Genomic DNA, 13,948 nt, shown 5'->3' with positions numbered 1-13,948 from the left:
GTCGAATGGTGCATTTCCCCATGAGTGAACATTCGGTGTGTTGAGTAGAGAGCCAATGCCAAAGGCTATTGCACTGGTTATGGTGGTCGACTATCTGTTGAGTGCCTGTAGGTTGGTAGAGCGTCATAGTTATCATCAGTGGTATTTATCGAGTGCTTTCTATGTCCAGAGCACTATACTAAGTGCTTGGGAGAGTACAATACAACAGAGTTAGTAGATACGATCACTGATGAGCTTTGTGTGTGGATGCTGTACATAACATGCATCCCACCCAGGTCCTGCCTTCTAAAACTACCATTCTAGGACTTCTTACACATATGATTCACACACCCCTCTCACAAATATCACCGACACATGTACTGATCACTTTTTAAGATTTGTTTTAGGTTCTTGAATTGAGCTTTCAGTTTTTTGGGCGATAGACTTAGGGGAAAGACTGTTCTGGTGGTTGGAGAAGTGGAGGGAGCAGGGGAAGAGCTACATAGTTTTGACTTGCCTGCACACATTACATTCATAAAATGCTTTTGGAGTTCTGGAATCTTCCATTGAGATGGCTTAAAAGGAAGTGCAGCTTGCAGATTATGGCATAAGATGAATGCTTGTTTCCTTATACATATTTCCACTCCACCCTACATGGAAATGGACAGCTCTGAAATCTGGAAGACAGGCAGGGACACACAGACATTTCTGAATGTGTCTTCTGTAACCTGAAGGTGAGAGGACTGGATGTACCCAGAGAGGAATTAACTTCTGATTGAACCTAGTCTATAATTATACCATAGACATATTTGACTTTTGGATCCAGGTGGTTCTCCTTTATGTTATGAAAAGGGTAATACTCCAAGAGCATAGTTTGAGTAAGGAATAAAAATTGTTCAGGGTTTAAAATATTAATGCACCTGTGTCTCAAATGATGAGATTGTGGGTTTGCAGAACCCTAAATTCAAGAAAACTGTCCCGCAATGGGAGAGTACATTTAGGATTTCAGTGTCTTGTCCCACTCTCTGGAAATGGCTAATGAGTCAGATTTCATAGTCCTTGCAGTTTTTCCTCAGGCTAACAAGTTCCTTTAGGGATTTTATCCTTCCAGCTCATTCTCTTTCTCCCTGCCATACTTCTTTGACACTCTCCAGGGCAGCCGATCAATCCATAAATCGTATTTATCGAGTACTTCCTACTGTACCGAGAGCCGCTTGAAAGAGTACGATGTAATAGACTTGGTAGGCATGGTCCCTGCCCACAGTGAGCTTACAGTCTAGAGGGAGAGACCAACGTTAAAATAAATTACAAATAAGTACAGAAATGCTGTGGGGTGAGGCAGGGGTGAACCAAGGGTGCACATCAAAGTGCAAGGGCAATGCAGAAGAGAGAGATTAGGGGAAAGGCTCGTTATGGGCAGGGAACATGTCTACCAAGTCTGTTATATTGTTCTCGCCCAAGAGCTTAGTACAGTGCTCTGCACACAGTAAGCACTCAATAAATGCCATTGATTGATTGGAAAGCCTCTTGGAGGCAATGTGCTTTTAATAAGGCTTTGAAGATGGGGAGAGCGATGGTCTGTAGGATATGAATGGGGAGGGAGTTGCAGGCCCGAAGCAGGATGCGAGCGATTGCTCGGCGGTAAGATAGAAGAGATTGAGGCACGGTGTGTAGGTTAGCATTAGAGGACCCAAGTGTGGGGGCTGGGTCATAGTCATAGTAGGAAGTCAGTGAGATAAGATTCGAGGGGGTAAGATGACTGCGGGCTGAAACACTAATGATAAGGAGTGGATAGACAACCACTGGAGGTCCTTGCGGAGTGGGGAAACATGGAATACAGCCCTCCATGTGTATGTGCGAAGCCCTTTAGTGATCTGGTGACCAGCACTTTAGACTAATCAGTCCCTTGCCTTTCCCTAGCATGCAGGATGATAAGACTGTTTCTATCTATAAATCTCAGTAAATGTTTACATTGGTTTATCTTTTAGGCTATTGTTTCCTCAATCTGTTTGATCCCATATTTCTTCAGTTTTGTATCTGGGTCTGTCCTGTCTTCCCATTGCATTGCATGTTTCTTGCATGCAAAAACTATATCTTGCATCTCTTATGAAATTCCAGAGCTGCACAGAGAGGTTTAATAATAATAATAGTGGCATTTATTAAGCGCCTCCTATGTGCAAAGCACTGTTCTAAGCGCTGGGGAGGTTACAAGGTGATCAGGTTGTCCCACAGGGGGCTCACAGTCTTAATCCCCATTTCACAGATGAGTTAATTGAGGCACAGAGAAGTTAAGTGACTTGCCCAAAGTCACACAGCTGAAAATTGGTGGAGCTGGGATTTGAACCCATGACCTCTGACTCCAAAACCTGGGGTCTTTCCACTGAGCCATGCTGCTTCTCTAGGTTTATATAGATAGTGTGGTAGACTGCCTTTCTTAAGACTGTAACAGCATCGCTTCAAAAAACCTTCAACTTGGAATGCAGCCACTTGGCTGCAGTAAATGAGAATTCATCCCTTCTTCTTTGTGCTGGGCATCATGGGAGTGACCCTTAGCCATCCTGGGCCATGCACACTTGCAGCCTGGCTCCATATATTATCATCGGCACCCCAACTCAGTGGCAGAGAGAAAATTCAAGCCGATTTACCCCACACACCATATTACCTGCTATTTCTCACTCTTCCTCAAAACACAGAAATCTTTCAAGAATCAGCTCCAGCCTTTGAAAAATTATACTGGTCCATGCAGTAATCATTTGGACCTGAAGCTGTTAAAGCAGTCTGTCCTCAGTGGCCTGTTTTGGCCGTGCAGAAATATCCAAAATAATTCCTAGCCTTAAAAATCATTGTCATTTTGGTTAAAAAAAAGATGATATCTCCCCTCTCTACCATGCTTTCCTTATTCCATTTAATTCATTCATCTCTTCATCATTCTTCTCCTGGTATAGTCCCTGTACTCCCATAGAGTTAGGAAACAATTCACAATGAAACTTCATGCCTATTTCTAGAATAGCCAAACTTAAGGAATTTCTCCAAATTTCAACCCAGTCTTGCATCATCACCACTGACTTGATGAGTCGGTTTTTCATCCATAAATGGAAGCCAACCATTGAGAACAGGGAGCAGAGTAACTTCCAAATTAACAGGATCTCCTAAAACAAGCAAAACACTTTGGAAAGCCTCCAGAATCTTTTCATCCCACAGTTCATCTGGATTCCTGTAATTCCTGTATGTTCCCATATCTTAATTGCCCACATCTCTGTTGCCAGCACAAACAGGATGGGGGAAGAGTGAACACCCTTAATGAATACTTCTACCAACTGGGCAAACCACCTTCCGCTGAAACTTCCTTTTAGTCTTGTCCTCCGTTTTCTTCATTCCGGAGTTACCTGTCCTTGTTGGCCATAAAGAAAAGAGCTTGACTCAAGTCTGGCTGGTGTGATTCTTTGCCGGTCCTTGCAAGCCTTTATTGAGAATCAGCATGGCATAGTGGCTAGAGCACAGGCCTGGGAATCAGAAGGTCATGGGTTCTAATGTCGGCTCCACCACTTGTCTGCCGTGTGACCTTGGGTAAGTCACTTCACTTCTCTGTGCCTCAGCTACCCCATCCGTAAAATGGGGATTGAGAGTATGAGCCCCATGCGTGACAGGGACTGTGTCCGACCGGATTAACTTGTATCTACCCCAGCGCTTAGAATAGCGCTTGGCATATTGTAAGCTCTTGACAAGCACCATAATTATGATTATTATTCAGATGCTTAGCTGTCTAATAATAATAATAATAATAATGGCATTTATTAAGCGCTTACTGTGTGCAAAGCACTGTTCTAAACTCTGAGGACGTTACAAGGTGATCAGGTTGTCCCACGTGGGGCTCACAATCATAATCCCCATTTTACAGATGAGATAACTGAGGCCCAGAGAAGTTAAGTGACTTGCCCAAAGTCACACAACTGACAAGTGGCGGAGCCAGGAGTCATGACCTCTGACTCCAAAGCCCGTGCTCTTTCCACTGAGCCACACTGCTTCTCTTGTGCAGGTGCCCCAGGGCTCTGACACTGGTAAAGCACAGACAGGCTGATGGAAATTCTCCAGGCTGCTGCTTTAAACACCTTTAGAGACATTTTGTCAAACTTGGCTCGGAAGTCCGAAAGATGAAACCCTGGCTCTGTGTCATCTAGGTCTGTGGGACCCTGTAGTCATTCCATGATTCGGTTTCCCCCTCTCTGCAAAATGGAGACAGGAAGAAGCAAAGATAATAACTGTGGCGTAAAGCTCTTACCATGTGCCAAGCACTATACTATGGGGTAGATAAAAAGGGTCTGCCTGTCAGGTACCATGGCCCAGTGGAAAGATCACGGGCCTGGAAGTTAGAAGGCCTGGGTTCTGATTCTGGCCTCCGCCACTGGTCTGCTCTGTGATCTTGAACAGGTCACTTCACTTCTCTGTGTTTCGGTTCCCTCATCTGCAAAATGAAGGTTAAGACTCTGAGACCTAGATGAGACAGGGACTGTGTCTAACTCAATTATCCTGTATTTATTCCGGTGCTTAGTACAATACCTGCTACATAGTAAGCACTTAACAAGTGTCACTGTTTACTTGTTTTGATGTCTGTCGCCCCCCCTTCTAAACCGTGAGCCAATTCCTTTGTGGGCAGGGTTCGTCTCTCTTTGTTGCTGAATTGTACTTTCCAAGTGCTTAGCACAGTGCTTTGCACACAGTAAGCGCTCAAGTAATATGATCAAATGAATGCATGAAAAAGTATCACAATTATAGTTATTATTATCAGGTCAGACACAGTCCCCATCCCACATGGGGATATAGTCTAAGGGGAAGTAAGAACAGGTTTTTTATCCCCCTTTTACAGCTGAGCAAACCGAGGCACAAAGAAAGTAAATGACTGGGGCCAGGCTACACATTAGGCCAGTGACAGAACGGGGACTGGAACTTAGGCCTGCGCTCTTTCTAATAAACTATGCTGCTTCTCCAGTCTGTTATTATTATTGGAGTCACTGAGTACTATTCTCCCTCCCAAGTCTCCTGGCAGCACGGCATATCCCTAATTAGCCCTTTGAGACAGGTGTGGGCTTATTTCAATGAGAAGATCTCTTTGGGGGTGGCCAGTGTTTGCCCACCACTCTTCCAATATGCCATTCCGGGGTGTATTAAGGAGATGCTGGAAAATGTAAGGAGCAGCAGTCGCTAGGTTAATGGCAGATTCATCTGGTATCTCCCACCTGATGCCATCCATTAATCAAGAAAATCTGTTGAGCCACTACTGGGTTCAGAGCACTGTCCTAAGCCCTCGGGTGAGGACAAGAAAGTAGCCACGATCGTTGCCCTCAAGTGACGTACAGTCTAGTGGAGGAGTTTACAATCCACCTGAGATCCACCTGAGTTTAAATTTAGTTGAAATGTTTCTACCAAGTCGTTGCGTGACATAGTGGATAGAGCACAGGGCTAGGAGGCAGAAGGACATGGGTTCTAATCCCAGCTCCACCGCTTGTCTGCTGTGTGACCGTGGGCAGGTCACTTCTCTTTGCTTCAGTTACCTCATCTGGAAAATGGATTGAGACTGAGCCCCACCTGGGACAGGGAATGGCACCCACCCAATTTGTCCATCCCACCGCTTAGTATAGTGTCTGGCACAAAGTAAGCACTTAACAAATATGATAACTATTATTATCTTATACTCTCCCTAGTGCCCTGCACCCAGTAAGGACTCAATAAATACGATTGATGGATCAATGGAAATCCCGTGTCCACACAGGACCATCTGTGTCTTTCGGAGCGCCCAGTGTCATCCACAGCCCTCACCTTCGTAAGAGCCAAATCCCGTCAGATCGGTGTCACTGGGATTAGGCAACATTGGTGTTGGGCCAGCCATTTCCTAAGCACTCAGGGAATATAGAGATTAACAGAGTCCCTGCAAGGAGGTGCGCTTCTGAGCGGTGGGGACTGGACTTTTGTGCTGCTGTAACAAGTTTGGTGGGAGGCCCTGCCCCAGCGAAAAACACAAACCACTGTAGGTACACTGTTTATTTCTCAATCATTTTCTGTTAAAGCACTGTGACGTGAATGTCAGCACAGCTTGGGATGTGGTAGTGAAATCAAATCCAGGCCTAATTTGCCAAGACAAATTTCAGAAAACCCAAACTGAAATTGTATTCTTTTCATACCGGCTGGGCTGATGCAAGCACAAACAGAGGCGAGGTCGTTGCCCCTCAGCAGACGCGCAGGCTGCCGGCAGCCTCCTCAGCACCCGAAAGGACTTCTTGACCAGCTCCTCGGCAGTTGTGGAAGTCGAGAATGCTAAGTCATCACTCCAGCTAGGAAATGTCGAAAGCCCGTACGAACCCCCAGAGAGCAATAGGAAAAGTTCAGCAGTTTGCGGCCAGATTGATATCACGGTTCGCTTGGGTGGATTCAGAGAAAACCAGCCCAGAGTCACGAAAGGCCACCCTGAAGCCTGGAGCTCGAATACACTTGTGAGGTCTCCAAGGACCACTTTGGTAGGCTGGAGACCTCAAGAGCTCTTGGGAAAGCGCTGGCATTAACAGAACACCACGGCCCAAGTGACCGCTCTCCCCTGTTTTTGAACCCAGGGCCCGGGGTATGTTATGTGAGGTCTCCGGCTCCAGCTGATTATTTCCAGCTTTCCAAACAATGGGCGTTTCTTCCTGGGGCCTTCGTGGTAAGATGTGTTGAGGTCCTCCTGCGTGAGAGAGGTTCATTCATGGAAGGAACTTAGCCAAGGTCTCAGCGAGATCTATTTGGTGGCCGCATTTTTTTGTTTTACTTTGTTTTCTTTCCTCAAGAAGCAGCAGGAGGAAGGTTTCACCCATATTTTCTCTCTTTCCTCAAGCTTCCAGCTGTAGTATTAATGGTACCTTAATAATATCGTCAGCCTACAAGCCTATCCGTTAGGTTTTCCAAGGTATTTTTCTTTTCATCCAGCCTTGCTCTTAAACCTAGGAGGAAGGGCTCTGTTTTGGGAATCAGGAAACCTGGGTTTTTGCCCTAGCTCTGTCTGTAGCTAGAGGAGTGGCCCGGTTTAGTGGGTGGAGCTTGGGCCTGGGAGTTCTAATCCCAGCTCCACCACTTATCTTCTGGGTGGCCTTGGGTGGGCCACTTCACTTCTCTGTGCCTCAGTTACCTCATCTGTAAAATGGGGATGAAGACTGTGAGCCCCGTGTGGGACAAGGACCGTGTCTAACCCAATTTGCTTGAATCCACCTCAGCACTTAGTACAGTGCCTGGCACATAGTAAGCTCTTAACAAATATAATAATAATAACTGTTATTATTATTGTTATTAACGTGAACAAAAATTGTATAGGTACTTTTCAGCGCATCGTGCCCCGTTACTGCACTCTGCCTTAGCGGGAACATGGACTGGCGGGAAGAGCGAGCATGAGTGGTGCTAAGCAAGTCACCAGCACTGTAATGAATTCCTCTGCACAGGTCCTCCATCCTGAAGTTGGAGGATTGAGGCTTTCTTCCTTCACTCCTGATGGGAGATTCCACCTTATTTTTTTCCTCCAGTTTTTACCTCCATTATCTCATTTGTTCATACACTGACTCTGCGGGGAAGGGGAAGGACAGTTTGCCAGTTACCTGGATGAAGAAATTAAAGCTCAGAGAGGTTAGGTGGGTTGTCGAAGGCTGCACAGCAGGTCAGTAGCGGACGCAGGATGAGGACATCCTTTGCAAGCCCTGAGCTTTATCCACCATGCTCCCTGGCAGTCTTGTGTCCTGTTTAGGAACGACTGAGTACACGCAATGTTCTGCGCAGAATATGTGACTCCAGTCCTTGTCTTCTCTAAGGTCCCTATTCTAAGATATGTCACGGGCAGGAGGAGCTTTTTCGGAGGGCTTACTAGGTGCAGAACCCTGTAGTAGGTACTTGGGAGCATATGATGGAAGTGAAAGACAAGGCCCCTGCCCTCCAAAGCTTTCAATTTTCCCTGATGGTCCAGGTAATAGTTCTCAGTGTGACGGTGAACCTAAGTGAGAAGAGCGTGGTCCTGAGAGTCAAGACATCTGGGTTCTAATCTGGGCTTGGCCACTTGCCTCTTGTGACCAAGGGCAAATCATTTAACTCCTCTGTGCCTCAGTTTCCTCATCGTGAAATGGGGATTCAATACTTGTCACCCCTCTTACTTTGTATGGGATGGAGATTGTATTGGACCAAATTATCTTGTATCTAACCCGATGCTTGGGGCATAGTAAGCACTTACCAAATACCATAATTATGGTTATTGTGGAAATGGGGAGACTGAGTAATTCCCGATCCTATGTCTACCAAGGCCACAGAGACCAATGATTGGATCCCGGGATTAACAATTCTCTGATTTGGAAGAGGATAGCCAGATGGGCTGGAGTGAGATAAGCAGGTTGTTGGAAGAACTAGGTTTTGGGTCTCCCTGGAAATTCTAGCATCCGCTAGGAACAAGCTGCCCCGAAAACTAAGTACCATCATAGCCTGCTCCTGTGTTCCCATACTTATTGTGTGAATGACTCATATATACTCATGACTTCTTATCAATCAGTCATATCTTTTGAGCACTTACTGTGTGCAGAGCACTGTTCTAAGTGCTCGGAGAATACAGTAGAACAGAGTTGGTTGACATGTTCCCTTCTCCTTACAATTTTCTTTAGCTGATGTCCATTTTCACTGGTCTCACTTTGCAGTCTTGAGGTGGGTCCAGTGTGGGGTGGGGTGGTTGTCTGGCACGGATGTTTGGGGGAGGTGGAATTCTCACTCCACCCACTTAGAGGAAAAAAACTTCCTGCAGGGCATGGAATGCAAGGGATTGTATGTGGGGAAGGCTTAAGAGCACGGAGAGACTGTTCCCGAAATATGGAACAGCGAAGAAGAAAGGGTCTGGAGGGACCAAAGATTAAGAAAAGGCAAGCTGAGCTATAGCTCTGAGAGAGGGCAAAAACCACAGAATTCTTGAAGAAGGGTTGGGTAAAAATTAAATCCTTCCAAGGCTGCTCTGGGATTGGGGTTGCACAGAGGTCAGTATTAGGTATCATAATGAACAGCATGGTCTAGTGGAAAAAACCTGGGCTTGGGAGTCAGGGGACCTGGTTTCTAATCCTGGCTTCACCATTTGCCTGCTGTGTAACCTTTTTGAGCAAGTCCTTAGCTACTCTGGAGCTCAGTTTCCTCATCTGTAAAATGGAAACAGGATACCCATTCTCTCTCCCTTCGACTGAGCCGCAGGTGGGACGGGGGCTGTGTCTGATCTGCTCAGTATAGTGCTGGTCATATAGTAAATGCTTATGAAATGCCACGATTATTACCCTCCTAAACAGAGGCTATGATTTTTAAGTTCCTGCGGCATTGTCCCGAGGCTGGTTTGGACCTTTTACCTTGTCCATGTTGGACCCTTTTTCAAGAGAGTGAGCTTAGTATCCTGAGAATGGGTATGAGAAAATAGCAATTAGCTTTCCCACTCCAGTTGCATTGGACAATCTGTTCAAGTTCCTGAGTCAGGCATGAGGCCCTTGACCTGTGGCAAATGGTAGCCAGTGGCAACCAGAGACAGCAATAACTAAAGAGAGGGCAATTTCTGTCTTCTGAACATGAGCATTCCATCACTGCTCAAGGCACAGAACTTCACCATGTGGAAGGCAAAGGTCTTGAGCCAAACGGAGTGGTGGGATCGCCCAAGAATAATCTCACCTACGCGTGAAGTTGCTTCTCCTCATTGAAAGTACCTGGGGCTGGTGTCATCAGGGAGCTGAAATGGTTTCAATGGTTAAAATAGCCACGAGAGGAGTGGGATCCCTGCCAAGGTATAGAAAACATAACAACAGTTATCAATAACAATCAAGCTATTCCTATAAATATTTGCATGTGTTGCTTCAGTGTGGCCATGTGGGTGATTTGCTTAGAAAGAAGAAAAAAAGTGATTGCTCTGTTCCGAGTCAATGCGAAGAGAGAGGGGCAGGGGTAGCAGGGGAACGTGCTGGTAGGCCAGAGACCAGCTAGGAAAAGAAAAACCCTGCAAAGTTTAATAAACATAAAAGAGAATAAAAATAAATCTCTAGGGTCTTTATTTACAAATCCTGATGGAAGGATAAGATTGAGGCTTATGGGGTGTGTGGGGGTATGTTTGTGTATGTGAACCCTGCCTGGATGAGGGGAAAAAAAAGAAAGGAAAGGAATAGTTGTTTACTTTTCCTAACAACAGGAAACACATTGAATTAGTTCCACTCATTTAAGATGCGCTTTCAAAGAACGTTTAAAGCTTCTGCTGTCTAATAATGAGACCGCACTGCGGAATAAATGCAGCCGCTCGGCTGCTGGAGGATTCCGGATGAAATACTGGGTGAAATAGCGTGCCACATGGGAGCCTCCTCGGTGCCACTGCATGTGGCTTCCAACCCCGGTCCCTGGTGGTGCTCCTGGCCCGGTCATGTGGCCAGGATATAGACTGAGAAGCGGAGAGAAAGGGATAAGGCAATTTGCACTTTTGGGAGAAAAAGAGTCTTTCAGATGTAACCAACTTCTCATTAGCGTCATTAACCATTCAATCAATTTTGCTAGTTGTAAATATCTGTATGTTTGTTTCCCCTGTTAGAGGGTAAGGTCCTTGTGGACGGGGGAGGGGTCACTTTTATTCTGCATTCTTTAGTCAGGAGACAGTGAAGCCTAACAGAAAGAGCTTGAACCTCGGAGTCAGGAGACCTGAATTCTCATCCCACCCCTGCCACTTGCCCATTGAGTGACCTTGGACAAGTCACTTAACTTCTCTGGGTCTCTGTTTCCTCATCTAGAAAATGGGGATAAAATACTTCTCCCTCTGTCTTCATGTATGTGCCCTGAGGGTGGTAAGGACTTCTGTTAACCTAATTACTTCACACCTATCCCAGTGCTCACCACGATGCTTGGAACATAGTAAAGGCTTAAAAAAATACCAGCATTGTTATTATTATTGCTATTATTACTGTCCTCCCACAAGGACCCCATGCAGTGCACCGCACGAAGTAGAAGCAGGGTGGCCTAGTGGATAGATCATAGGCCTGGGATTCAAAAGTATGTGAGTTCCAATTCCCGCTCTGCCATTTATCTGCTGTGTGACCTTGGGCAAGCCACTTAACTTCTCTGTGCCTCATCTTCAAAATGGTGATTAAGACCTTGCCCAACCTGATTAGCTTGTATCCACCCCAGTGCTTAGTTCAGTGCCTGGCACATAGTAAGCGCCTAACAAATACCATTAAAAATGGACACTCAATAAATGTTACTTTGTGGGAGAAACTGATCATATTGTAAATTGATAAATGTGTATGTGAGGGAAGGAGGAGGAGAGAGAGAGAAAGATCTGTTGTCTGTTTTTGAAGATGATGCTACTGATTGCGAGTGTGGCTGAAAAGACCAATGTGTAATGAGTCTGATGACTGGGACATCAGTAGGATGGAGAAGTAGAATGAGAATGGTGATTGCTGGAGGATCATTTTCAAACTCTTATTGGAATGACTTATTTGTCCAGTACACTATAAGCTCATTGTGGACAGGGAATGTGTCAGTTTATTGTTGTATGGTACTCTCCCAAGCGCTTAGTACAGTGCTCTGCACACAGTAATCTCTCAATAAATACAATTGAATGAATGAATGGCTTAGGACTCTGGGCCAGTGGACCTAGGCTTTAGTAATTTACTAGATATTGAAAGATTATGGAATTAGAATTTATCCCTCCCTAGTGATGTACTGTTCTGCAAAAGCAGAGTAAACCAATGATCCGTTACATTGGGATCATTGGAGATTGAATTTCTTTGGACTGGTGAGGTAGAGACCCTTTTTTAGAATCAAATCTACCTGGCTCCAAATCACAACTCTGGGGCCAGAAGCAATGTATGGATAATCAGGAAGAATGCTTTTATCTACTGTCTTTTTGGTTTAGGCAGAGGGCAGCATGGCTGAACAAAGAACTGGAGCAGGTATATTTTATTTTATCTCTCCATGACTGTCCTAAACAAGACACAGAAGTGACAGGATCCCTTGCTGTTGCTGTTGACAGGGAATTCAGCCCAACTCAGCCAAAAAGTCCATTCCCTTTGAGTAGGGATTTAGAGCGAAGCCCACAGTGAGCTTCAACTCTGGTTACTGTCCCTCTGGAGGAGTTCCTGTGTGCCTGTGGTGGTAGCGTTCATTCAAACCCCTTCTCTTCTGCCCCACCTTTCTTAATCCTCTTTGTGCTTAATGAAAATCAAAATATTTAAACCAGAAAAAAAAATCAATATGTGAGCCTGGATGAGGCTAGACATTTTTACGCCAGACTTTCAAGGAAAAAAAAATACACAGGGCAAACTGCTTGCCATTATGAGCTATTTTCTTGGCACATCCGATTAGGGTGTATGCAAGCCTGAAAGTCTGCTGTGAATTCATTCTGATTCAAAATCACCTAGGTTTTTCACCCCAAATTCATCTTTCAAAGGCGGGGGTTAACTGCATGCTCTCGACAGAGTTGGAAACAGTTTGTTAATCTCCATTAATCTGCTATTCTGGTAATGAAACACACATGTTTATTTTTCTGGTTAAATTGTTAACGATATTAAATTAGCCATTGGAAACTGAATCATATCGTAGCTATTTCCCTGACAGTTTCGTGAGACTATCTTGTTTGGCGAGAACAGTGAAATTTCTCCTCTTAAAAGATTACTGTAACTTCTTACAGATTCCATCCCAGCCACCTTTTACAGACCGTACTTCCGGATTGTCAGATTCGACGTCTCGGCAATGGAGAAGAACGCCTCCAACCTGGTAAAGGCCGAGTTCAGGGTTTTCCGTTTGCAGAATCCCAAGGCCCGGGTGTCTGAACAACGAATAGAACTCTATCAGGTAAAGCGACTGACTTCTCCCGTCTGGCTTGAACTGTGGCTTCACAGGTCCATTATAGTCTTTCCGTTGTCGTAATAACAATGATGGGGTTTGATAAGCGCTTCCAACCTTCCAGGCACTGTTCTAAGCACCTCTTCTCCAAGTGAGGTAAGGGTCCACATTGTAGGATCTATTCTAGAATACCTAAGAATGAGCCACTTTTGAATTTTCGTCTGGTGGTAGGTAATACAGCCGTGCAGATCAATTCCCGGATTTACTTGCCTGGGGTTAATGTTCTTGACACTCCTCCAGCGCCCGGGTCGGCTGCTGTTTCTCCGCCAGCACTACACCCGTGGCTCTATTCCTTGCTCTCTCCCTAGCAAAGCACTTTAAGCCATCTCACTTTCAGGAAGCCATTGAGATGGGGGCACTGACGGCTGTTCCTCCCAGGGATTCCCTCCAGAAAGAAGGAGGCATTTACACTGACTATTTGCTTCATCTACCCCCCCAGAATTAATGCTTGAGGGTTTGCGTGGTTCTCACCAAAAGCTAGGTTGGTGGGGGGGTTCACTGCAATTCTGAGAGGGAGGTTAAATTGGTCCTGGATCCAGAAGATTCAGACTATTTCTCCGATTGATGGTGAATCTCAGAGACCAACCGGCCTTCTCAGGTTGAAGATCTCAAGAAGGGGGTCACTTCTGTGGCTTCCTCCCACCCTGTGACCCCTAGAGACTCGGGTAGCCCTTCTGAAAGCCAGAGCTGGCTTGGGCAAACCAGATCTGTGGGAAAACGAGAAGGGAGGCCCCAGAGGAACAGAGAAGATGGATGCCAAGATAGTCAGATGGAGAGGATGGAAGGTAATTTCAGTTCAGGCTTTTTGTGGTATCTGTTAAGCACTTACTACATGCCAGGCACCATGCTGAGTGCCGAGTTAGATACAAGCTAATCAGACTGGACACAGTCCATGTCTCACTGGGACTCCCAGTCTTAATCCACATTTTACAGATGAAGTAACTGAGGCACGAAGAAGTTAAGTGACTTGCCCAGGGTCACACAGCCGACATGTGGCAGAGCCAGGAGTAGGACCCAGGTCCTTCTAAATCCCAGGTCCATGCTCTTTTCACTAGGTCAAGCTGTTTCT

The 13,948-nt window shown here is 45.6% G+C and overlaps 1 protein-coding gene across 2 annotated transcripts in view; it reads left to right on the top strand.

Moving 5' to 3' along the window:
* TGFB2 (transforming growth factor beta 2) overlaps positions 1-13,948 on the top strand; it is a 70,986-nt gene that overhangs the window by 33,935 nt on the left and 23,103 nt on the right. For both annotated transcript variants that reach the window (XM_038761055.1, XM_038761056.1), the window contains one exon: positions 12,665-12,828. In XM_038761055.1, the coding sequence (XP_038616983.1) occupies positions 12,665-12,828 (164 nt within the window). The remainder of the gene's footprint in view (positions 1-12,664; positions 12,829-13,948) is intronic.

The sequence above is a fragment of the Tachyglossus aculeatus genome, chromosome 19, assembly GCF_015852505.1.
Source record: "Tachyglossus aculeatus isolate mTacAcu1 chromosome 19, mTacAcu1.pri, whole genome shotgun sequence".
NCBI classification, from domain to species: Eukaryota; Metazoa; Chordata; class Mammalia; order Monotremata; family Tachyglossidae; genus Tachyglossus; species Tachyglossus aculeatus.
Note: the sequence above shows the minus strand (reverse complement) of the source record. Positions and strands in the feature narration are given on the sequence as shown.